General features: G+C 39.1%; 1 protein-coding gene across 6 annotated transcripts in view; it reads right to left on the bottom strand.

Moving 5' to 3' along the window:
• SSBP2 (single stranded DNA binding protein 2) overlaps positions 1-26,685 on the bottom strand; it is a 120,598-nt gene that overhangs the window by 10,050 nt on the left and 83,863 nt on the right. For 2 of the 6 annotated variants that reach the window (XM_079333348.1, XM_079333352.1), the window contains exons 5-11: positions 22,316-22,405; positions 10,177-10,236; positions 8,536-8,602; positions 8,288-8,358; positions 6,233-6,300; positions 2,177-2,225; positions 1,154-1,189 (exon numbers count right to left, since the gene is read on the bottom strand). In XM_079333348.1, coding sequence (XP_079189474.1) covers positions 1,154-1,189; positions 2,177-2,225; positions 6,233-6,300; positions 8,288-8,358; positions 8,536-8,602; positions 10,177-10,236; positions 22,316-22,405 — 441 coding nt within the window. Of the gene's footprint in view, positions 1-1,153; positions 1,190-2,176; positions 2,226-6,232; positions 6,325-8,287; positions 8,359-8,535; positions 8,603-10,176; positions 10,237-22,315; positions 22,406-26,685 lie in introns of all 6 variants that reach the window. The other 4 variants (XM_079333351.1, XM_079333347.1, XM_079333349.1 and 1 more) reach the window with 3 other exon arrangements.

The raw sequence follows: 26,685 nt of genomic DNA, 5'->3' as shown, positions 1-26,685 counted from the left end.
TTCCAACATCACAAAGACATGTAGGAACAGCTAACTGATTAGTTATGAGAAAAGTTACATGTCTTCATTAACTTTTGCATCTCATTTTATATTTCCTTTTACTCTCATTGTTTGTGCTTCTTCTTCTCTTAGAGAGTTTCTTGGTATCAATTATTTTCACTCTGAGAATACAATTTTATTTAGGTATAAAGAGTATATATCAGTAAATTTATACATATTATATATACTCATATATTAGTAGACAAGTTTATATATTAGTCTGTATTGATATATAATATATAGATAAATCTTATTAAGTTCTCAAAGTGAATAATTCCAGATTACAAATCTCACAAAAAACATTAGGAGCTCTCCAGCCCAGCTCTCACCCCCAAATACTTGCTCTCTACGAAACCAAATATTCACAAAATATTAAATTTAAATTCTTCAACATAGAATGCAAATGCAGAAACCCCCCTCCAAATACAGAGAGTTCTGTGGAGTTCTGCATTGAAAGAACTGAATTTGAGACAGCAAATCTTGTCTATTTCCACTAAGTTGTGACAAAAGGAGGCCTATAGTTATAGACTCCTGCAGTAATCATAACCTTTGCCAAAGATAATTGTCCAAATAAAGTGCAAAATAAATTGCTTTTAATTCTATAATCCTCCCTCACCACCCTGTGATACCAGCCCTGTGCATGTCATAAAAACAGACTAAACAATCTGCCTTAGGAGAGCTCCTCAGCCCTACAAACAACCTGACTGCAGCAGCAGCAGTAACAACAAAGAGCCTAAAACAATAAACACAGTTAATCTCTAGTGACAGAGACAAACCCCAGCACTGCACATCAACAGCTTTTTCCTGCAGAAGTTCAGAAACTCTCGTACAACTCTCTCAGTTGTTTCAGTGAGGAAGCCAAGGGGCTTTTGTCTGTCAGTTTTGTAGACAATATTAGGAAGTATTAGGAATATAAATATAAATATATAAATGTTTTATAAATGGAATATAAACGTTTTCAGAGGGCAGTGTGGTGATGAGCACCCACATCTGCACCAGAGGTGCTGGAAGCCTCGGGCACACCAGATGTGCAGCTCCCAGCCAGCACATCTGGGCTGCTGTTCCCTGCCTAAATGAGAGGAGATGTCCAAAAAACACTCATGAAGGCACTCACCACGTAGTTCCCAGGAGAGGCTGAGGAGTAAGGTATCTGTAACACCAACAGAAAAAACAGTGATTTCCTCTGTGCTGGCATGGGCTCCAGGCTCGTTCAATTAGGGGAACTAAAGACAGCTAAAATCATGGGGGAAACACCTCTACTGGCTGAATAAAGATCTCCTTTCAGCAACTTCAAAATGTTGACTATAAAAATAATACAGTATTAAAATGTTAAGGTATCAGACTATTAAGGCAATGTAGTTCAAAAGGTTTATGAACTCAGGCAGGGCATACTTGCATTTCAGTCTGCAGGACTTCAAGCATGAAATGAATTAGTGTGTTCTTTGAAATACTTTATTTTGATTACAATCTTCACCATAAAAGGAAAAGAAGCCACCACATCTTTCACCTTAGAAGATATGGGCATTTATTTCCATTTTTTATTTATGTTTTTTTAAGGCAATATTCGGGAGAAATCCTGTGAAAAATCTGGTTTCCTTCTCTGTTGCTGCCTTGGCTGTTATTCTCTCCAAAGGAACACAGGCCAGCTGCTGCTGTGGGAGCAGCAACTGTACTGACAAACACAAATTTCTCTACAGGCAACTTGTCAGCCAAGTGATTGTTGCAAATAAACCTCTTATTGAACTTGCCAATTGATTTCAGGGACTGAAAAGACTTTAACTATCAGTTTAAAAATATCCATTTTAATCCAGTACATGCATAAGAAAATTAAAAAAAAAAAAAAAAAAAAGAACTTCACTAATAGAATTAAAAAGCCGAAAGTGAAAAAACAGAAAGAACTGTTTAGTAGGAGGGCAAGCCAGACCCACCTTATCCATCTGCAAGTGCCAAAAATGGACATTTTTAAAGTCATGATATGTGATCCCTGAATGAAAATGAAGATTTTCTGCCTTCTAGAGAAACACTAGACACTGCTGCTCATGTAGGATCCCTTTATGTTATAGCAGTGCTGAGCCTGCCATGAAGATACTTCCCTAAACACAGGAACATGTCAAATGTATTTGTAATATTTACTTACAGAATTGGCATTGGTTGGGTTTGGCCAAGGTCTACCACCCCCAGGACCCCTGAAACAGAAGAAGAATGATGAGGCACAGAACCATCCCCATTCTCTGTCCAGCTCTGAGGAAAAAAAGCTGAATAACCTGTTTCCAGAGGAAGGAAATAGCTTTTTTCAAACTAAGATATTTACAAGCCATAACTACACCAAGTTAAAGTGCAAGAGCAGAATTTTTGTTGTTGCAGTGCTATTCAATCACTTGCTGAGTTGATTAATTTATTACTACTTGGAAAATAAATTTAAGTCATAAAATGAATAAATGTTCTGTCATGAAACCAGTAATCTTGCTCACATAATTAAGCACATGGCTGAAGTACTGAGGATGCATTTATTTACTGTGGATGTAGAATACTGCAGTATAGTTAGGTTTCATTAGTAAAACCTGTGCAATTAGCTAATAAATGTTTTGGGAACACCTAATTTATTACAGAACAAGCCATACAAAATATGTTGCTATGATCCCTGTATGGTGATGAGGATGATGATGATGGTGACCATGATGATAACAACAACAGCCATGATAATAAATTTGATGTATTAAACCCAGAAAACTCTCTTGAGGGTTTTTCCTCACAACTTTTGCTGTTATTTCAAGTTTCTCACTCTCAGCTAAACCCAGAAAAACACTTAGGGGGTGAAGTTTCATCTCTTAATAATTCAGAGGGGACTTGGGCACACCAGAGGCAGAATCTCCATGTTTACAGTCACAATGTCTCAAACCCATAATTATTCCTAATTATTAATTTCTAATAGCGCCAATAGCTCCTGATTGTTTATAAACAAGACTCAATCACTTTATGAAGGCTCTGACAATGGAGAGGCAGAGCAGATGACAAAACTTTCACATTTTCCATGGCACTTTGGCCTCATTAGCTGAAGAAAAGCAACATTAACCACTGCAGCTCACCAGGCATGGGAGAGAGACTTAAACAGAGAGAAAGAATCACCCTTTATTAATGAGTTCTGAAAGTTTTTTAAGTCTTGCAGAAATAAAAACTATTAAGTGCATACAATGCCTGAGGGATTTAATATTGAATCTTTTTTTTTTTTATTACACTGTTGATGAAACCATAAAGAAACTGTCTCAAAAAAAAAAAAAAATCAACAGAAAATTTGTTTCCACTGCCTTTATTCTTGGAATGCTGGAAATCAAGAATATTGGCATGGTCTTTTCTGCTTCATTCAATGAAAGACTGAGCAAAGAAATGCTCCTCAGGTCAAATATTCAGCAATTTCTCCTCTGCTGATGATCACATGATGAAATATTAAGCATTTTTTCCCTCTAGTTGTTATTTTTTTTCATTGGTTTATTGGATCCTCTCTTTCAGAAAAAACTGGAATATTTGTAACAACACTTAAAAGTCTATTTTCACCCCAAACCCTTGCACTCATTTCTGTGATATGTACTGACTCAGAGACACAACTGGGTTAAGCCACAGGAATATGGAAAGTCAGAAATTTACACTGAGACATGGGAACTCACCTTTCATCTAAAAAGCTGTTGGAATTTTCAGATTTATTGGACTGCTTTCAGTATAGACTTAGAAATCACTGCAGCAGATTCTGCTGGAAAGCCACATGGATTTTGTGGAGCCAAATGCTTATAAAACACACATAAAACCCCCCCAAAATGGATATTTTTTTCCCCAATTCCATGCAAGCAGGTCTTTTGTCTTTTATTAAATGTTTATTTTGGAAGTACCGACAAGGCCATAAAATATAACCATACAAAGTACTGATTCCAAAATACTTCACAAAGTGTATGTAGCTGTGACCAATTTTTTAGCTGCAATTTTTTTAGAGTTTGTCCTGTAAGTGTCAATCCTGGATTGAAAAAATAAAAGTCTGAAATTTTAGTTTTCCAAGAAGCAAATATATTCCATCAGGAAATGAAACATCTAGACTCAAGTTTGTGAATTGAAGTTAAAAGACAGAATCACACCTTTTTCTTTTTTTTTTTTTTTTTAAACCTGAGGCATGACTGAGATATTCTTAGTGCTTGAGACAGCACTGCAGGTCACACGGAGTGTTAAAAATCACCAGTGAAATGTAACACTGCTCCCTGAAATCTGCCTTTTTGTTCCAAAAACTGGCAGAGACATGAGATCTTCCTAAAAACGACTGTGTCAAGTTCCAACTGGAAAACTAACAGCTAAAATGAAGTTATTCTGTGGAAGAGCATCATCTGTGTCCAACAGAAATCTGATGGTGCTGTTGATGACAAAGCAGGGAATCACCCAGCATTTGTGGATTGCATGGACTGAGGTGCTGCCTTAGGAGCTGCCATTTCTGACCACAAACAACACTTTCTCACCCAGAAGGATGGTAACATTTCATTTGGCAGATAGTCTGCTCCTAACCAAAGCAGCTTCCCTTCGCACCTTCCAACAGGAGGAGAAGCTGGATTTTAAACAGCAGCTGTTTCTGTGCAGCACACATTTCTGCACTTGACACTGCCAAAAATCCCAGGAAAAGAAGAGCTGGAAAATTGTCATGCAAAGGAAACGCTCAGGTATGAAGGGCTGAAATGTGGTTTCCTCAGGTGACCCACACTGCTGTTCCTGCACTGGGACAAATGTGGGTCCATCCTCTGCCACTGCCCCCAGCCCAGCCTGATTCTGAGCTCTCACTGCAATTTCAGAGGCACCAGGGCAGCAGGAAAACACCCTCATGGACTGAAAATACAGTTCAAAGAATCACAATTCAGAGAAACCCTTTGATAAAATGTATTTATAAAAAGCAGCAACATTAGTACTTCTCTCCATCTTCTCTCATTCTGGTAGGCCAGGAAATCTTTTGTCATCCAGGAAACTCTTTTCATTTTTTTCCTGTGCAAGCTCTTATTTATGTGAATAAATAGTTTCAAAATACCTTATCTATCCCTCAGTTTTACTTCTGAAAAGTTAATTTTGGTTTTTTTTTATAATTCAGCCTTCTGCTGAGTAAAACCTCTACAGTGCTTAAGCTTGACTCAAACTGAATTTCAAATGTCTAAATATTTTTTCTACATCAATTTAATTGAAAAACATAAATCTGGAAGGCTCCTGGGATTGTCTTAAATCCCCACATGTGGTGTCTGTGACAGAAGAACACACAACTTTTAACAGATTTTAATTTATTTGCTTCAAGAGTTCAATGTATGTCTGGAAATCTAAACCAATCAGAAGTATGGTGGATTTTTAAAATTACATTATCTATTTCTGTACCTCTTTGACTTCTTCAGGATGGTAGCTTTTTTACTTGAAATGAAAATTAAAATTTCTTATTTACGTTTTCTAGAAAAAAACTAGAGTAAAATAGGTATCTATGATATAATGAGAAAGCATATAGAAATCTTTACTGCTTTCTTAATGTTATATCTGAAGTATTTCTACACACTTAAAAGGGGGGTTGTTTTCAGGGACACAAGGAGCAACACTCTGCCATGACTAAATCCATGTCTGGAATAAATCTGAACTCAGATTATATCCATTTTTACCAGATGATTTTCCAGACCCAGAAATATACAGAAACACTGACAACAAATACTCTCATATCTGTAAAGCTCCTTTATCTGTTTAGACTGGAAATAAATATTGTTAAGGAAATATGAATGCAGTTTAGGAAGACTTTCAAACCAACTGTGTATTTCTTTTTCTTATAAATAGTTCTACACAAAGGCTATTTTGCTACAATTAAGTACTGATTTATTTTGCAGAGAAAAAAACATTCATCACAAGATATTTAGTAAGTAGAAATATAAATAGTAATTTTTTAAAATATATACAAGGATATATCAGTGATTACATTGACAAAATATTCCCAGTATTTGAAGTCTGATATCTGAAAGAAACTGAGCATTTGTACAGACTTGTTAGGACAGCAGAGGCTCCTGCAAGACTGTGAGTTCACAGTTCCTAAAATTGCATTTCCTGGTCACCAAAGCACAGTCTCCTTGCCTTATCTATCCCAACTGCTCCTCCTGCAATGCAATAAAGGCATTTCCCAGGTACAGTAGGATTTATTGGTGCTTACATGTTCATCCCAGGCATCCCCGGGCCACCTAAAGCGTTCAGAGGGGGTCTCATGGCACCTCCATAGTTCTGCAACGACAACCAAGGGTCAGACTACCACAAAACAAAAAAACAAAACCAAAGAGGAGGGGGAAAGAAAGGACAGCAGGTTAATGACATCCCTGTGCAGCTGCTGCCAGGACAGGCCATGCCATTCATGCTTTCAGGATTCCCTAACTGTTGACTAAAGAAACGGGATCATTAACCCCAAGGAGAAACAATACAAACAACAGAAATTGGCTAAGAATGGTTAACATGGTTTCAGGGGGAGTTATATTATTTACACACATTGAGCTCAAGTTAATGGCCAGCAAGGGTCAGGTTCTATAATGAATTCAACTACTAAACCAAGGCAATTCAAAATCAGAACCCCCTACAGAAGATATTAAATGGTATTATTTCTACCTAGATTTCATTAAGTTTGTATAAAATTAAACCACATGATAAAACTTTTCTAATGTGCCATTACACTTCTCTTTCCATCATTCAATTCCAATAAATCACAGAACCCCAGGATGGAACCTTAAATCCATCCAGTGTCACTCCTGCCTTGGGCAGGGACACCTTCCACTATCCCAGGTCTGTGATAATCAAAATGAACAGTATTTAATATGATAATCAATGTCCTAGCAATGCTAACAAATTAAATTCCCAGCACCCATAAAATATGAATTTATGCCCTGATATCATGACCAAAGTTTGACTGCATTACTTACACAAAAAATAAATTACACCTCTTTTTATTCAGTGGAATATAAGCAGAACAATCTGTCCCACCTGACAATCTAACTTCCAACAGTAATTACTGTTAATCCTAAGCAGATGTACTCTTTTCCCCTAAATAAAAGGTGTCCTTTCAGAGCAGTGATGCTCTCTGCAGAGTTTGGTGGCCCAGGAATTTGGTGATGCAATTATGGAGTCATTTGTAAACTTAAGTTTTGTGGACCTAGAATTTTGTGTAGGTTAGGATGTTGAGCACAAGAAAAAGGAAGCTTACAAAAACACTGGATCTTAAATGACAGCAGAAATGGAAAAATTATCCTTGCAAAAAGTGGCATGAGGTTTGCCTGCTGTGTGACTAATGGTGCTGCATAAAGGATCAGCTCAATCTCATATGGCAGCACAGCAGAGCTTCTCTGCTCTCCACCTCCAAAAGTGGAAAACACTTTCCAGGGCCACGTAAAAAAAAATAGAAAATATATTTAAAAACTTTTTGTTGGTCACACAGCAGAGGTTGTGAAGAACTGCACAACTTGTTTTTAGCAAGAAGACCAAATTGCACAGACAGTTGTGAACAGACTTGGAAGGCAAAGCCATTCAATAGTTTAGAATGTAGCTGTTATTCAAACGAGAAGCCACCAGAGAGATTATGTGAGACAGGGAAGCAAAAACACACAGTGTGGGCACAAGAAGCACACTGTGGAACAAAACACAGGCAGCAGCAGTGGGGAGCAGCACAGCCACGTGTGCCCCCTGAGAGCTGAGGGAGCACAGAGCCTCCTGCACTGGTGCCCAGCTCTGCAGGGACACAGCTCGAGGTGCCCACGGGGACAAGGGGCAACAAGGATGTCTCACTCTGCACTGAAACCTCTGCCCCAAAATTTAGATCAGCAGTGGAGGAAACAAAAACTTTCAGAGAATTTGGAGAGGTGTTTTTGGCAAAGTTAGAGGGTATTAATGTTTTCCTCCTAAACAGCATAATCAGTAACGAGGAGGAGGAGGAAACACCTACTCCTCTTCTGGTCTCCCTTGCCAGTGTCAGTCTTTGATTACAACACACACTTTTCTAAAGAAAGCAAGTGGAGGGATTCCTGTTTTAATTCCAAATATTAATGAAAATGACAGATTTTTGACTTTGTACAGCTGCAACTCAGAACTGATTTTTTTGTAAAACAGGAGTTTTGTTTTAAAAAAGGATTATGAAAACAAGTCCTGAGTGTCTTCAAGCTACACAAAGACAGAGAATATAGACTAAGAATAGGCCTATCACTAAGGATAAACCATCTGTAGAAAATACCTGTGGTCCTAATGGCACCATTCCCCTTGGAGGAGTCATCCTCTGCATCGGCCCACCCATGTTTGGATGACCTGGAAGTAAAACATAAAACACATTATATTTACATATGCAATACGACTGCTTTAATTATGCAAGATGCAAGCACCTTCTACAGCTGCTTTTAACGGATCATCTGTTTGTAATTAACAGGAAAGCCTGAGGATGTGCCAGTTAGTGAGGACAGCTCTGTGGGAGGGTCCCACACTCACCCTGCTGCCGTGTGGGGTCCATCCCGCTGGGCAGGAGGGGCTGACTCCCCGGGACACCTCCGAGGGCCTGAGGCAGGGAAAACACACCATCAACACACAGAATGCCTTCAAATTCATGTTAAAGACAACACACGCCTTTCACTCTAATTCCTGGATGCTTCCTCTGAGTCAAGAGTTAATGTGCTTGTAAATCCCTACATTAATCTGCCCTCTGGGTTTACTGAATTAGGTTTAAAGCTCATTTTTACAGGATTTTACCTGTAGCTGGGTCAAGCAGAAAAACACTTTTATGAATGGATCTTTGTAGCTGATCCATGAGGTGCTATTTAGCATTTCAAAGCACCACATCTTCAGTAAAAATGTATCCTGAGAATGTCAGGAAGGTTTGGGTTGGAAAGGACCTTAAAGCTCATCTCCTTCCAACCCCTCTGCCATGGGCAGGGCCTCCTTCCACAATCCCAGGACCAAACCTAATCAAAATTGTGCCCAGAGCTGCACCACAATAGTTTATTGTTCTATACTGTGCCCATCAGTGCTGCTAAAGCAGCAATTTGTGAACTTCATGTAATGTGAACATAGCAAGAGCTGCAATTCACTGGGATTCTATTATCTTCCACTCTGGACCAAAAATACTGACAAAAACACTCCTGAAACCAAACCTGCAGGCTGGCATTGCTTCCAGCCACCACATCCCACCTGCCAGGATTCACTGAGCTTGGGCACAGAGGGTGTGAAACCCAAACACTCAGCTCAGGAGCTCAGACACCTCTGCCTAAGACAGAACTGGGAAGTGCAAAAATCAGGAGTACACTGAATTACAGCAGTAAAATGTTATCAAATATGAAGTGCAGTACTAAGGGCACTGCACAGATAATCACTTCATCAAGGTTAATTAAGTTCCCCTCTGCCCTGGTGAGAAAGTAGCCCTGGTACATGTAACTGAACCTGATCCCAAACATCACCAGGTAGAGCAACACTGGGCAAGTCTTACCAAGTGATATATCCAGCTCACTGAAATTTACATTTCATACCTTCTGGTGATAGTGTGTCAAAAGTAACGACACATTTGTTGAAACTGTGCTACACAAATATAAAAAATAGTCAGAAAAGAAGTATAGTGTGACAATAGAAAGGCAGTCCTGGAAGCCAAAGCTGAACCAAATACACATTCCATTTATCCTTTCTACCATCCCCAATATTGTAAATGACCTAGTTTTCCTCTCAGAGCTCCACTGATGTTTTTTTGTCTTCTTGTGTTTAACTTTTCATCTGCTGACAACTCTTTCTCCTTCTCTCTCTGCACTATGGAGAACCTGAAAACACAAATGTTCTCTGCTTTCAGAACCCTCCTCTCACAGATGGGGCAGAAAAGGTCCTTGCTGATGCTCATTACTCATCCTTGCCTCCTGGCATTGTGCATCCTTTGATGGAGACGAGAGAAAATCGGGAATTCAGTGCTTTTAGACAGTCCTCACAGAGTCTGTGGGAACCACAGAGCACTTTATGAGGTTCACTTCTGACTGATAATCCCGTATTTACTGTGAAATAAATATGATTTGCATGTCCAGCAGAAATGGGCAGGGAATTTGACACAGAACTGAGGCACACAGGGACACAACCCTCAGCCTGGGCCAGCCTTACCTGGTTGGGTATTCTGAGAGGGGGCCTTGGACCTCCAGGGTACCGGGGCGACATGAAAGGCTGCAGGGGAAGAAATAAAAAGAAAAAAAGAAATAGTGGTGAATAATCCCACTCATCCTGTAAATGCCACCCTGTGCCACTGCCACGTTCACACCCATCCAGCCTGAGCACTGCTCCACAATGCTTAGCAGTATTACATAAATTCAGAGGTTCTCAGCCAACAGATTATTCAACATTTTGTTTCGGAGCTTGTAAATGCAGAATATAAAAAACATAATGCATTAATAGTGAAGAATAAACCATAATCAGACATCTGTACTTTCCACTGGAAAAGGGGGAAAGATGGGAACCTTGCAACAGAAAATAAAAGTTTTCTTGGGGAGAGTTCAGGGGAATTCACAAATACCTTTCATTTGCTATTTCATAATACAATAAAAAGCATTACAAAATTTAACTTGTGGGGCACACATTCCCAGTTCATGATGTAAATATTCAGAATTCTGCTGGTTTGAGTGTCATGTCAGCTCAGTGCTGCACTCCTGGCACCCCTCCCTGCTCACACACTGGATCTCCTCTCTCACACCTCAATTTATACCCAAATCTGGCACACCATCCACACCTTGTGAGGTTCTGGTGGCTCTTGACTACTCCTGAGGAATCTCACACCCACAAACAAGGCCAGGGCCCCACACAATTCCACTGGCAGCAAAAACATTACACTTTTCTGCTCATTCCACCCCAAAGTGTGGCAATAGCCTAGAAATCTAAGAGGATGAGTGGCAAATCTACAGGGCACAAATTTCTGACTAAACAGAAGATGAAGAGGATGGTTTGGCAAGCAGGAGTACCTACAGCTCCAGAAGAAAATGAAGAGATAAAAGTGTGCTGTGACTGAGTGCAGGGACAGAAAGACTGATTTAGACTAGCAATAGCTAGCAGAGAAACTGCAATTATTTTATCAATAATTACTGCTGGATTTTTTCCTATGATCTTACATCAATAAATTAATGAAACCTTTCACATCCTGGAATCAGATGAAAGCTGAAATAATGTAACCTACATAAACATGCACTCAAAGCAGTGCTAGAAAGCAATTTAAAGTACAGAGGGTTTACAAACTGGAGAAGAAAGTTCAATAACAATTGTAAAAAGATTAATAAAAAGATAGTTGAAATGATGTGCTGCAGAAGAGGGAGGCTCCTTTGTGCACACTCTGATGGTGAGAACCTCTGATAAGAAAGAGAAAGGGCTGTGCATTGGCAAGGCCCTGGTGAAACAGTAGAAGTGTCAGGAAATTAGAATTTCAACCATTTCCCCAAAGGTCAACTGAGTGCAGCCAGTCCAGTGAGGACCTTGGGTTTGACTTGCCTCCTCCAGCAAACTAAACTCAATTTCATTTACAACTGTGCAGCTCAAAAAAAAAAGGGAAATTTGAACTGTCTCTCAAGAGCAGAATCAGCCTACTAATATTATGTAATAGTAATAAAACCCCTGCTCCTTTACAAGGCTTATATACTGTAAATTATTAATGTATCTATGTATACTCCTTACTCAGGTGGAACTGCAATCAGTGACAAGCAGATTTCAAGTTGTTCCTATGGTTTCGCTTACCACAAAAAATTCACCATTGCGAACATAAATATTCTCATTTTTGTGTGAGTGACTGAACTTCTCCCTCTCCACTACCAATATATTGTTTGTCCACAAAAAGGTTCCACCAAGATGCTTCAAGACAACAAGACAACAAAGAAATTCTGTCCATCATTTTAATGAAAATATATTTAATACTGTCAGTTTTTCATAACAGTGGGAGCAGTTTTAAAGTCCACACACACATTATTGAGTGGCAGATTCTGAAAGACACAAACTCAAGCAGGAGAAACTTTGTGTCATGTGTTTATTCACAACTTCCCGTGTCATTTCCAGAACACCTGACATTTAGTATTTGAGCTAGTTTTGCTTTAATATTCTACTTTTTTTTTTTTTTTTTTTTTTTTTTTTTAAATTAGGAATTGCTGAAATATCCATTAGGGAGGAATCACTGTGGGCTTCCATTTCTCACAGCAGGCATCCTTCTCTCAACTCTTTGGCAGCTTCTTCTTCCCCTTCTCTTGCAGCACAAACACCCCTGAACTTCCTGGGCTCAGGATACCTGTACTGAATCAAAACCAGTGACCACAGACCTTGAACTGGTCACTCACATCTTGTTTCTGAAATGTTTGCACGCTGAAAACTTGGACATTTCTGCCTGTTGCCTCAGCCTTGTGTAACTCAAAATTCAGCATTTTAAATGCACCTTAAATGGATGCTCACACTAAATTTTCAGGAGAATGCACTCCTTATTTGTCTTGGAATTAAGCTGGAAAAATACTCAATAATGCAGAGGGCAACTTTAACTGTGGGGTAGGAATAAAACAGAGGGGCTAAAATCAACTATTCCAATGGAGTTCAAGAACTGGCAGACATGATAAGGTGTTTGGAAAAGCAGAAAAAAAAATACTTCTACCAAAGAACCACTTCTAAACAAACAAAAAAGAACAATAACAACAAACAAAAACTCCAAAAAACATCCCCCCCAAAAACCCAAACAAAAAATCCCAAGCGAAGAAAAAAACCCCAGCAAAACCCAAGCAACCAACTAAATAACACAAAGCAAAAAAACAAACAAACAAAAAAACCAAAGGACAGATATAAGACTCAACTGGATTAAAAAAAACCCAACCAAACACACTAACAAAACCAAGCCTCCTCCAAAATCCCTCAAAACTAAAACCAAAAAACAAGACAAAATCAAACAAGCAGCCACCAAAAAGATGGAGAAAAACCCCAACCTCAAAACAAATCCCAACTAAATCCAATCAAACAACCATTCAAACAAACCCCCTCAAAAATTAATAAAACAAAATAACAAGGCAAGCAAGCCAGATCTAAGCCACTGCTGAGACAGAGATGCCACCAACACCTGTTGACAGCAATACATTGTAATTCCTACCCACAGGTATGAATTTCACTAATTTGGCATCCCAAAGAGTATCCTGAGGACTGCCATCCTGCAGCTGAGAGCAAGGGAAGAGGAATCTTCTACTAAACTGGGAGAACAAGAAGGCAGAAAGAAAAAACTTTGTGTAGTCACTGCAGAATATTTGCATTTACCAACTCACAGTGATGGATAAAAAAAAAACCTAAAAGGAGGGAAGTATTAGAATTCTGGAATAACAGAGATGACACAAAATAAAATCAAGATGTGAAATGTAAAATTTAATAAGCTTTCTGCTCTTACAGCGACATTTCCTGTTGAATTGTTCAAAGTGCTTTAAAGAAAGGCAAGCTCAGGAACTTGAATGGTAGTGCCAGAAGTTGCAGCATTTTTTTGTTTTCTCTCTGCTCAAGAATAATCCAGCTGTGTACAGGGAAAGCAAAGGGTATCTCATAACCTGAGTGTTTAATGCAGGTCTGAGAGATGTGCAACAGCAAAATCTGGTAAAATCCTGTTTTGTTTAGCTCTCAACACAACAAAAAATAAGTTTTTTCAGTGGGAAAGTCTTTGAGAGAGCAGTGTTGAAGGACAGCTATGATCTTGCCCACATTTTGGTGCTAGAAAATGTGATTTTAGGAAGCTGATGTTAATAAGGCACAGAGGCTGGGATGTTTCTCTGCCAATCCAGCAGTTCTTGCTCTCTTTTTCAGTTGTTCAGGAGACTGAAATGATGATCTGGGTTAATTTTCACTTCCAATAAATTGTGGTGAAATAAGGAATTCAGAGGGTGGTGTTGTACTAAGCATGACATACTTCCATACATCCATTGCTGCTTTAAATTTACTTCCCTGTTAAAAGCTGGGAATGTAATTTATTTTCTTCCAGATACAGGTTTTTTTTTTGCACTGACATTTTTATCCTGTTTCTCCTCATACCTTTACATTTATCAATCACATTTTGTCTCACATAAATTTGCAAAATTTACAATAACCAACAGCCCGGAGAAGTAATCCTAAATGTTTCAATTCCTATGGAGACTTAATTCAATATATTGACCACAAATTAAAAATCACATGGTGAGACACAGCTTCACACTTGGTGTGGAGAAGGACTGAAATGGCAATAATTGCTTTTTATAACTCAGCCACCTACAGCACAAACATAAACACCACTTATCCTAGCAGCTGAAAATGGAACCACAGACCTTATTTGTACACACTATAAGTGATCTTAAATTAATTGTGCTGCTACTGGAGGTAAAAACACTGGAAAACAGTTCAAGCTGCAAGGGACAAAGTCACATTTCCTCTGTTAATTCTGAAAATGACCCAATCTTTCTATCTATCCACTTAAAAGTTCTAAATGATCACAAGTGAAATAAACCAAAAATCTTTGTTCTCCTCTCTGTTTAAAAATCAATTGCCAAGTCATACATTCTGTAAAATACAATTTATCTTCACCTTTTCAGTTTCCAAACTCAACTTTGGGCTAAAAGGTTTGGCTTCACTTACTGTTATGATTACTAGTATTAATATCCAAATGATAAAAAATAAGACTGCTGGCCATCTTTATTTCATTTTCCTGTAAGGCTAAACACTATTTTTATATTTCTCTTTAAGACTCCAGTGTTTTAGGAAATGCTCTGGAGGTGTTTTACACCTGTATCTCCCATTCCCAAACCAAAGGGGGTTTGCCCTCCTAGGAGGACCACAGGGAGCCATTAAACATGTGTGAATTGAATTTATCCAAGTTATTCTGCAATTCATTTTTCACTTCATTGTTTTTAATTTTCCAGTTTCCTCTGTGATTTTTTTTTTTTTTTGGTGGCATCTTCCTCAGCAGAGACAAATCACCCAAGTTTCAGGACAGTCACTCTTCATTAACACATTTTAGTTTTAAACAGGACTAAAGTTGAAATTGTTTTTTTTCTGAAGTATTTCAGAGATGAAATTTGGGTTGCACACTGCAAGTCTTGCAGTCTACCAGTGCAAACCAAACCAGCTGATTTTATCTATTTTATTTTACATAAAAAAGTGTTGTTCTCAGGACTGAGAGAGGATTTCTCTACACTGATGACCAAACCCATTTCCATGAGCAAGTTCTTCTCTGTGCCTCAGAAAAGGATCTCTGAAAAATAATTCCTGTTTTTAGGGTTTTCTAAGAGGAGACTGACAATTTATAAACAGCAACAGTAACAGGTCTGATTTAATTCAGAATATTGAGCAAATTTTTTTTCCTTCCTAAATTGAAGAGCTCCTTCCACATCCAGAATTGCAAGTCACAGCAACACCAGCTTTTAAAATAAATTCAATGTTTTACCCCTGGTCAAGGAACTCCATATGGAAGGACACTGCCACACACACCTTGTTTGGCGTAGAAAAATGAAAAATACATTCCATGCTTAAAACAAAGAAACAAACAAAACCTTTGGCCCACAGCTAAATAATTGTCTGAGATGTTGAAAGCCAGGTCTGCTTTTAGATGATCTGTAGGAATTGCACTGTTATTACATCTGTGTCACTTTGTGGGGAACATCATTATCTGATGTTCAAGATTTCATAATTTGGAGATAAAGTTGCTAAGTTCTGTACATGATACTTCAAAGAATTTTTGAAAGCAATTCAGATTTTATAAAAAGTATTACTTGTGTGAATCTTAAACCAGGTAAATAGTCTTTACATTAATTTTATTACATGCAAATAGAAGGGAAAAGAGTATTTCAAACATGACAAGCCAAAACATCCAAGATGTATCACCCTAAAAACTCCCCCAAAACAAAAATCCCTGCATTGTTAGAATTTAAATTTTTAAATTTATAATTTAAATTTTTAGAATTTAGACAACATCCAGACAAATGACTGAAAGCATTTTCCCCAGACTGATAAACCAGATTATGATACATGGCTGATTCTTTGGAATGGCTGATTAACTCCTCAAACTGAGTAGTTTTAATTTGTTCCAAAAGTTACAAGCAATAAAAGCATTGCCACAACTGCAGAGTGGGATAATTGAGGCCAGCAGATCCTGGATAACTTTACTTTTTAGGAGTTGACTTTACTGCTGGTATTTAGGGAAAGGAACCCAAACAGGAGAAAAACACAAACTACTTATAGATGTTTCTAGATGATAATACCCTCTCACATAGTGCAACAAGTCAAAATAATTTTAACAAATGGAATATTTTAAAATGCAGTGTGATACTGCTGAGGACAAAAATGCACATATGCCAATTCTGCCAAGAATTATATGATATATAATTTCATGAATTTGAGCATTCCCAGACTGCTCTACTGGGGTGGATACATCGACAAAACACTGAGATACTAAAAATACAATAAAATGCTTCCTAACAATGTGAATTATATAAACTCAGAGGGAAAAAGATCCCCCCTAAAATCTTATTTTCAAAGTTTCTCAGGGCTACCAAAGCTGCTATCTTTGCTCACAAGCTGCATATGCAGCTCTGGTGATGTTTCATTCTCCCATCACCATCTTTTCTCAGTCCAGGATGTTCCCAGGCTTCTGTCCCTGGATCTGCCCTGCTCAGATTCTTCAAGTTTTCACTCCTTCCCCTGCCCCACTTGCTGCACTGGAATTGAGGCTGGGTGTGAACATGTGCCAAATCCAGCTAATTCTGCTGTTGAGTTTGTGACTATCTCAGTTTTACAGAGAGTTAATGCTGCACAAACGGGGAGGATCAGCACTGGAGGTGGGTGGTGGATCCTGGACTGATAATGAGGTGTGGCTGCTGGGAGGGGGAGATAAAACAAGGAGAAACTCTGGAAAACCAGGAGACTGTGTGAGCAGTTAAGGGGAGAGCTCAAAGAGTTCAAAGGGGTTTAAAAAGAAACAAAATGTTTTTAGACTGACAGAAATACAGGTGCTGGCTCTGCACATACCAGGCACATCCTCTGTGCCAGCTGTGCCATTCCACAGCTGGAACTGGGATTCCTCATTCCCTGCACAAATTACAATTCCCAGGGGACAATTCACTCCAAAATGGCTTTAAAGAGGTGCTGGGGGATTCCTCCCTCCTCATCTTCCTTCCTTACATTGCTTTAACCAAATGCTGCATTATTTGTGTCTGGAATACAAACTTTTGTTTGTCAACAATGCACCATGCCATAACTTTATTGTAAATATGGTAAATATTAACTATGAACAAAAATAGCACATCACAAAAATATTTTACAGCCTTATACTGCACCTTACAAATCCATTTTCTTTTCATGTGTAAGTAGCTCATCATTTCTGCTCAAAATGCAGGAGATGCGTGTTACTAATTTTTAATTTGCTGACTTTGCTTGTTCTCACTTAACTAAGTGATAAACTTCAATTTATATTTATTTACATATGATAGATATATATTTGCTATATATTAATATATAACCAATACAAATGTTCATATATTTATTATATTTTAAAATTTATTTATTTATTTTGCTGCCTAGTGCTACCATTGCAGATAAACATTTATTTAGGCAGGAAGATTAAGTGCTTTTTGCTCATGTGCCTTACTGTAATAATGCTCTCTTGAAGCATTAAGTCAGCTCTACTATGGCAAACAAGGCTAAAAATAATACCTGAGAATAATATGGATTGAGCTGAAATGAGCACAAGCAGCTGCCACTAGATGGCAAGGCAGGCTCACATTACTTTGCAGGGCTGGGTTTGGGATCTGTTTTTTTTCCCCTTTATATAAGAGGAATATGTAACATTTGTATTTCAAACATGGTGTCGACACTTCTCTCCCATGCCATTCCAAGTTTATCTGGTGATCTGAAGTTGGTGAACGAAGCCAACCACTTGAAAAACCCTTTAGAAAACACAGGCACCACAGAAATAATGCTTAGTGGTAAGTTGAAGAGATTTTAACAAATGTGCTGAAAAATAATGTGCTTAAAAGAAAGGGCGCTTCATTTATGTGTGAAAAGGTACAGACAAGTGTTAGAATTTGACTTTAACAGAATTACCAAATTAAACAAGTGAACTGTCAATTGTAAAGCAACCTGCTTCCCCTACAGGTCCCAGCAGGGTCTCTCAGGTGAGTGTGTCCAAAGCCAGCCTTTGGACAGCCATGGAGCAGAGCAGCTGAGGACAGCTGGGGTTTAATCAAACATACATTTAAATGTTTCTCCTAATTGCAGTGCATGAGCAGCAGCCAGGGTCAGACTCTGGGCAGTGCTGGGTGTCAGTAACTTGGGGAACTATGGCTGGGGTTGGAACAAGAGGGGCTTTAAGGTCCCTTCCAAACCATTCTATGTCACTCTGTTTTAAACTCTGCATTTAGCAGTGCTAAGACTGGAAATGTAACTAAAAGGCAAATAAAATCCTGTGAAATCAATAGTTTACACTCCGTTTAAAAACTCCAAACAACTCAATGAACACATGCTCCCAAGCTTCCCTCTGGCCTCTGCTCATTTGCTTACTAACACCAGGATTGTCCACAAGGATCAAGTAAATGATCTGCAAAAACAGAAATGTGGCACCTCTCAAACTGTTTAGCTGCCTTAAAACATCAGTTCAGAGAGGGATGGAAATGGTCCTCAGTACCTGAAGAGCAGCAGTGGCACCAGCAAGACTTGATGTGTAAACCTGAAAATCTCTGACTTCTACAACCTGAACCTCTTTGATCACAAGCAGAAGGTTTAACTCACTGTAAACGAGTTTTAAAGAGCCTTCTGTAAAGGTTCTGTAAAGCTGCTGACATTATATATGTGCACTAACATTAGACCCAAAGGTAATTATTTATTATGATCTTACTCAGTCTTTCAGTTGCTCAGTTACTGTATCAGAGTCAGACATGGCTCCAGAACCAGGGACAAAGAGCAGGTCACACTGACATCCATGACTGCCCATACGAAGAAACTAACAGATGATGTGGATTAAAAATGTCTAAAAATGACCCAAAAAATGTCCTAAATTTCTTTATTTTATTATCACAGTAGCTAAGTGCCTTCCTCACACCTCAGCTTCATGTCCAGGATGTTCTAGATGGGAAAACTGGAAAAGGATGAGGTATTTCCTCAGGCTGGGGTTGGTTGGGCATTTCAGACATGTATAAAATAAAATCATCTCACCTCTATGCAATCTAGTATGGTTTCATGACTTCTGTTGCCCAAAGCAGCTGTTTGGGTTATACTATTTGGAGTTAAAGAGTCCTGTATGTGTGCCCCACACATTCAGTGCTGCTGCTAATGAACCAGAGCAGGTTCAGTTTCTGTTTCACACTGAGCTATTTCCAGAGTCCCACTGCTGCTCAGGCTGGGAGAAGATGAGGACAAAAAGTATGTATCTCTGAACTTAAAGTTACATTCAAACACAAACACACCAGTGGAGGAAACTGAGGCACATCCTAACTCTAAACACTGACTTTTCAAATTTCACTTTTGACACTGCAAAAAATTTGTCTTATAAACAAAAAACCCCACAAACAAGCAAAATCCCCAAAACTCATTTATTTGATGCCAATAGCTGTTCCCTGCACTGTGCCATTTTTCTGGACAGTCAGCACTGCAGTGACTATCATCCCTCACCTGAACTGAACCATTAAAGTACAACTACAGAGAGAGACAAGACAAATTCAGCTTCTGGCTTCAGAACCTCTACCTCTGTAAACCAGGCATCAAATGCTACAGGTTGCTAATTAACATCAGCATTAATTGTCTACCTGCATGAGAAAACCTCATTTTACAAAGAGAAGAGTTTTCCCACATACTGTCTGAGAAATAATAATTCTCCTGTATTTCTGCTATACTAGCAGACTGCATTATTTTTTGAAAATAAAATATATTTATTTTCTTTTATAAAAAACAGACGTCTCACAAATCATGTTAGAGGTCAGCAGTGCCAACCCAAAGTGAAGCCTGTTGGTGTTTCTTCATTCCCAGCACTCTTCCCACCCCAGACTGACATTCCCCTGCTCTGGTAAGAACCCACTGCAGCAGCAATGATCCCACTTTGTTTGTGTTCCTGTGAGTGCTCGGTGCCCACCCAAAACACAAGTGCAAAACCAAAAGGGAAGAAATTAATTTAAATCATCTGTGACCCCTGAGCTCTGCAAGCAGAGCTGGCAGGTGCTGGCTGTCAGCAGCTTCAGCTCAGCCCAACCCAAACAACTTCTGAAAGCAACAACAGGCACCCTCATCATTCCAGGGTGACCTTCCAGATAAATTTCGGGCTACGAGGCCTTTGTGGAGCAAAGTCTCAGTGCACTAAATATAGACACGGGCACCTCTCTCCTGCTCTGCCCATGCGGTCTGACTCTGGAGAACAAACTGTTTGCTGCCATAATCCAGGAGCCAGGGGCAGGTCTCAGCTCCCAATTGCTGGGTGGAGAAGAATGAGGGCTGCCAGCTCTCAGAGCGAGACACAAGAACATGCTCTCTGTGGATTGTTTTACCCTGGGATCACAGGAATTGCAGCAGGGGGTGCAGAAACAGCCTGTCCAGGTAAAGGTCTACCAGAACAGCAGCACCATGAAGGAAGGAGGTTTGCACCACAAATTTCCCTTTCTTGCCTGTGTTTTCATCTGCATTTCACAGCAGCAGATGCTGCCCCTCCATTTTTCCCAGTTTCACACAACAGGCTCTGTCTGCCAGCACTTTCTCCTGTCCTGGGGCGAGCTGACCTTGGTGAGGCTGAGCTCTGAGCAAGGTTTCAGAGCCTGGCACCAAGTGCTTTCTGACAACACCCACTGCAGCAGCAGGGCTCAGCTGTGCATGCACAGGCTCACACACCTCAGGCTCTCGCTGGGTGCAACCCTCTGGATTTTGGCTCAGCTCCCCTTGCTGGGATTGCTCCCAAACACATCAACGCACCCACTACCACACCTGAATTCCAAACTTACATGGATTCTTAAGCACACAGCTAGAGCAAGGATTAATAATGTCTTGGAAAATGTTCCTTTTCACTCCCCAGCCTCGCAAAAAGAGCAGGATGATGCTGTGGCTTCAAGTCAGACTCAAGCCACATACTGGCTTATAATGAGATTTTATCCACACACAACTTTCTATCAGATTGTCTTTCTTACATCTTCAAAGATCTGGAGTGGCTAGAAGTCTATTCACGCTTCTAAAAACAAAACTCCCACATCCTCCTCCTGCAAAACCTTTAAAATAGTTACTCTCTCCTCTGTACTTCACACACTTGTCCTATCTGTGCCCCTTCCCTATCCTAGCAGTCATTATAGACAATAACAAAAAATGCTAATTCTTCTGACACCACAACTGAAGTGGGAGGCTAAAGTTTAAAAACAAAAAAAAAGTGAAATATTGATATAATCTAAAAATTAAGACAAAAATCATGTGCAAAAGAGCCTACCTAACCAGCTGTTCAAAGCACTAAAAGCAGAAATAAAGTAATTAATTAGTTTTGCCACCTCCCAAGAATTTTGAGACTGGCAGCAGCCAGATATTTTCCACTTCACTTCCAAGTGTCTTTTCATTCATGTATTACAAATCAAGCCTCAATTTGCCAGTGTGGGGGAAAACAACTGAATTTTGGTGAGGAGGAGATACAAGCCCAACCTGGGAGCAGTGCAGCCTCAGGTCACAAACACCATGTTGGGCTTGCATTACAATGGAATTTCTTCCACCATCATATCTCCTGTGCTGGTACTGCCCAAAAATAAATGAGTGTTTAGCTCCACACAGGAAAAACTGAACAGAAGCAGCACAGGGTCTGAATCCCTCACATCACTTTTTTAGGTACTGAGGCTGATATATTCAAGGGGCAGGGTGATGCTCAGTGGGATATTCTGCATTGCCCAGGCTGAATTCCCACAAAAACTCAGGAATCCAGCCCTTGGCTTTAGCACAGAGCTGAACACAACCAACAACGTTCTGACTTCAAAATTTCCATGGAATGTGATATGTATTATCATAAGAAATTATTTTAATATTGTCCTCGAGCATTTTCGACCTCTGCTAAAAGCCTGGCACCATTTCTTGCTCTGTGCAGTACTATTTCATAAATTAACTACTCTTCAGTCAGGTCCCTTCCTTCCCACCTGTCCACTTCTGTTTAAAAATAAACTCTCAAATATTGCACCACACAGTGAGACAGTTCAGAACAGGACCTTTTCTACAGACTTGCAAACAGTATTACAGAGGATTTTCTATCCTAAAAATCCTGTAATCATAATTTTTTTTGTCTGAATACCTGAAAAAACCCCGGTGGTACTGGACCTACTGGCATGCCATCTCCTGGGGGAATGTTTCCTAGCACTGGGCTGGGAGCTGCTGCAGCACTCTGAAAAGAACAAAGGGAGAATAAACCTTTGTCATTGCATGGTAGGCATTAAAACCCCCCAAAAAGCCCCAAACCTGACCAAAGTGCAAAAAGTAATTCTCTGGATATGTCATTATGCCATTGTTTCATCTGAAGGTAAATTAAAATAGTTTAGACTTTTGTCTATACAAGCACCATGATTTGTTGAAATAACAAATGTATGTTGAGAGGAAAGGTGCCAGGGATTGCACATGCCAATTAGACAAATCCTGACTAAATTTTAAAATGTTGTATCTGAGTGTCTCTACATGCACCAAGGTGAATGTAACTTGCACACTTCTTGTCTTATGCATATGAACAGTCTCACACATGCACAAGGATATACACAGAGCATAAAGTAATTTATGCATTTTATCAGCAATTTCTAAGCACTTTAAAGATAATTTAAGCAGCCTGTAATATTTTTCCAGAACAACAACAAGCTTCAAAACAGGGCTCTGTTAGAAACAGTGCAAGAAGGAGTGCTCATGATTCTGCTGGTAATGCTCAAGATTTTGCCAACCCCAAAAATAACCACCATGACAAATTAGAAGAATTCAGGTTACGGTTTTGGAAGGGAAAAGAAAAAAGGGATTTCTAAGGAGTGAATCAGAGGATGAAATTAGTTACCTTTGCAAATCCTTCAGCTGGAATAAGTGAGTAAAGAATATTGCTCCTGGCAATTTACACGCAGGAGATTGTCACAGAAAAGAGAAGCCAAACTGCTTCTGTTGTCATGTGTTGGAACCTCAATTACTTTTAATTTCCAGCATTCTTCCTTCCTGCAATGTGTTTCTGTAGGGCATGAGGCTGAATCACCTATAAATGCTCAAAATCTTGTGTGAAAGTACTGGAGCAGCCAGAATGCTCCCAGAGCCACTGGCAGGTTACTAATGACCTGCCAAAGCCTGCCCTGCAAAACACACAGATATTAAATTATCACTCTATTTATTGTGCACTCACACTTGATACCCTAAAGATGCAGATCTGGAAACTGCATTTCCAGGTGTTTGGCACAATACCTGGGAAAGGAAAGAATAAAGCTGGAAAGATCTAAAAACTGACACAAAAAGAGGGATGACTTTTTTCAACCAAGCAGAAAGGAAACATTCAGCTAATCACCACAGATTTCTTCAATGGCTTAAGCTGTGTTTTAGAATTAAAGTTCTGAACAACTAGCAGTAACATATTTAGCATCCAAGCTCAGCGTTCTTTGCAAAAGTCTGGAATGTATCACTGAAATACAAAGTCTGCAAAAGGTGCTGGTTTTCAGAATGATTGCAGGGCTTTGGTTCATGAAGAAATCCTCTAATAAAGGGTATGATTTATGCAAGGACCAGTGCTAAGACACTGTAGAACTGCAGCTGACAGGGAGAGGCAGCTAGGTGAGCTGGATGCAGCAAACACTTTGGAATCATAACCACAAATCATGCAGGGAGAGGCCACCACGAACCAGCCAGAGCAGCCTGGGAATCTGTGGCCAAAAAAGGTGGTGCTCTGCCAGCCACTGCCACTCGTGTCAAATAATTACTTTTGTATCATCTCCATTTCCAAAGGAAAATGGGAGTAAAAACTTTATTTGTTTATTTGTTGTTGTTTGGGATTTTTTAGGGAAATATGAGCTCTTCAAGCATTAATGTGCAATAAACCCATGACAGGCACAGTCTGAGTGGAGCACGTGGGATGCACTTGTGCAGGTACAGGTTTTCTGGATGAAGGATGACAACAGCAGCACCACTGATGGAGAAAATCGATGATGTTAAAAGCCTGAGCATCTCCAAATGCCCCAAAGAGCCTGAGCTGCAGTGGCTGACCAAGGAGGAGCAGCCCATTAAGGGGGCACTGATGGGGTTTATTACAGCACCATCATCCCTCTCCCTGGCTGTGGAATCTGTCCTGTGTCCCCTGCCAGGAATTTGGGGTCACAGGGGAGGGAACAGCCCCTTGGGATGAAGAGTTCACACAGGGATACAGCATCTTGCTGTTGACACTTCATGCTCTTTCCCATTTTGAAAATTGTTTTAAAAAAAAATAGAACAGAAAATTTAGTTTAAAAATAGAGGAGGAAATAATGACTATTCCAAAATGGACGGAGAAAAGGATTAAAGTTGTAACTGTAAGCCATTTGCTGTCCTAAAGAGGTTTGGTAAGAAATATACCTGAAAATAACATTTTCATTATAATTTTGTAGATAATAATTAGGGGGTTTCCCCCACTGTTTCTGCATCTCCCCAGTGCCTGGGGCTGCATGTCCCTCCCATGTCACAGACACCTGTGCAAAGTGGGGCAGGGTTACTGACAACTGCAGTGCCATTCCAAAACTCTTAACAGTTCTGCAGTTACACACTCTCAGAGTTACAGAAGCCTCCATTCCTACCCTTCATTATGCAATGCACTGTTTTGGGCTTTTTTTTCTGTTTTCATGTTTGTTTGGGATTTTCTTCCCAGATGGGCAATGAAGTCCCAAAGCCAGAAATAAAGTATTTTCAGTGTTTTGGGTATATTACATTTTCTAGCTTGTGCTAAATAATGAATCTTTTAAGAACTTCCACCAGGTAGATCAATAAACAAACCTGCAACTGCTGCATGGAAATATTCTTATTTATTCTATCCTGATGAATTATTCATTCTTTTTCCACAGTCCCATAGCAAACCATGGCCTCCTTTTGCATGCCTTACAAGATGTTCATCATTTATAGTTCCATTAGTTTGACATTTTAAATATTTGCAAATTGCTTTCCCTGCTTTTCATAAAAAGATGAAATCGGAAAATTTAGATGGTATAAACTCTTTGTACAGTAGCTTCCCTCCTTAAAAATGGAAATCTGTATTTGCTTTTGTAGCTAAAATAATGAATTTATATTAATTAATTTATAATAATTTACAATTATTAATTAAAACTGTGTACTTCAGTAAAATTTATTATGGTCATTCCTTCTCTACCCAAGCTACCCTTGGCAATGGTAAATTAGATTATTATAGTAACTAATAAAACTAGCTACGGTTTAGGATGGATTTTATAATAAAGAAATCACAAAGTAAATAAAATGTAAAGTAAAATAATTTAGCTATTCCACTAGTACAGTATGTGAAGTATAAAAGTCCAGAGATAAACCTGCAATGCTCATTTTTTGATGTCATCTCAAGAAGTGGCTGATGAGAGAAGCTTACACAGAATTCCTTGAAACCAAGGAATGCTACAAAGAAATCAGTTGACTTTATCAAATTCCTCACCTGGATTTCTTTTACCCAGACATCCAATTCCAGGTTGTTTTGCTTACAGTAAGACTCCCTTATTTTTATCCAAACCAGGCAGTTTACCACAAGTTACTAAATTTGTCCACCCAAGGCAGAGTTTTGATTTTAAGAAGTCTCACTGATGGCAAATGATGTAATCTCCTGGATAGTGGAGGGGAGGAGTTGGACCCTACAAATAAAAGTGCTGGCACCCAATTGCCTCATCACCTCACCCTCCTCCCTAAATCTACTCTGATCATTTAGGGATATAATATTTTCATATTTTCATACAAGTAACCAAAGCTCAGTGTCTCCAGACAAAGATATTCTGCCATGGATGGTACAGACACAATCAGCTGAGCCAGAGCAGAAAGGATCAGAATCTCAGGATATTTTTATATACACTGGTATTGGGTTAATCAAACAAATTGAACAGTGAATGTTGAATGTGAAGGACAATGCAGGGAAACCACAACCATGTCTGAAATGCTGATGAGAGCAGTACAGTCAGAAGGAAAATCAAAAAATGTCAAACATTTAAACAATTGCAGCCTGTATTTTTTTCTTTCTCCTTTTCTGGGGACAGGGGATAAATAACCAGTACATTAACTCAAGAAATTATGGGAAGTAAGGAATTTAAATGTAGTCGTTGGTTGGTTTTGGTTTTTTTCCTGGAAAGACAAACTATGGATGATTACTATTTCCAGTCACATTTACCACATGTTCAATTTCTGGTCATTCATTTGAAGTGGCAGACATAGTGCAGCCAGTACCATAAAAAATTACCAAATTTCCTTTTGTAAACACTTCAACTTGTACCCTACCAAGTGTTTCTAAGACATCAGCTAGTTCCTGTTTTGTACCTATTCCCTATTTGTACCCATCATAAATTAAAGAAGTATTAAAGGAACTACACTGATTAACCACTAGCAACACCTCCTTGTTTTCTCCAAGATGGAACAAAAAACTACTCATCACTCTCAACAACAATAAAGAAAATTTTTAAAACTCCCAACACTTTAAAT

Source organism: Erithacus rubecula (assembly GCF_903797595.1).
Source record: "Erithacus rubecula genome assembly, contig: scaffold_96_arrow_ctg1, whole genome shotgun sequence".
In the NCBI taxonomy this organism is placed as follows: Eukaryota; Metazoa; Chordata; class Aves; order Passeriformes; family Muscicapidae; genus Erithacus; species Erithacus rubecula.
This window is presented reverse-complemented; position numbering and strand designations above follow the sequence as displayed.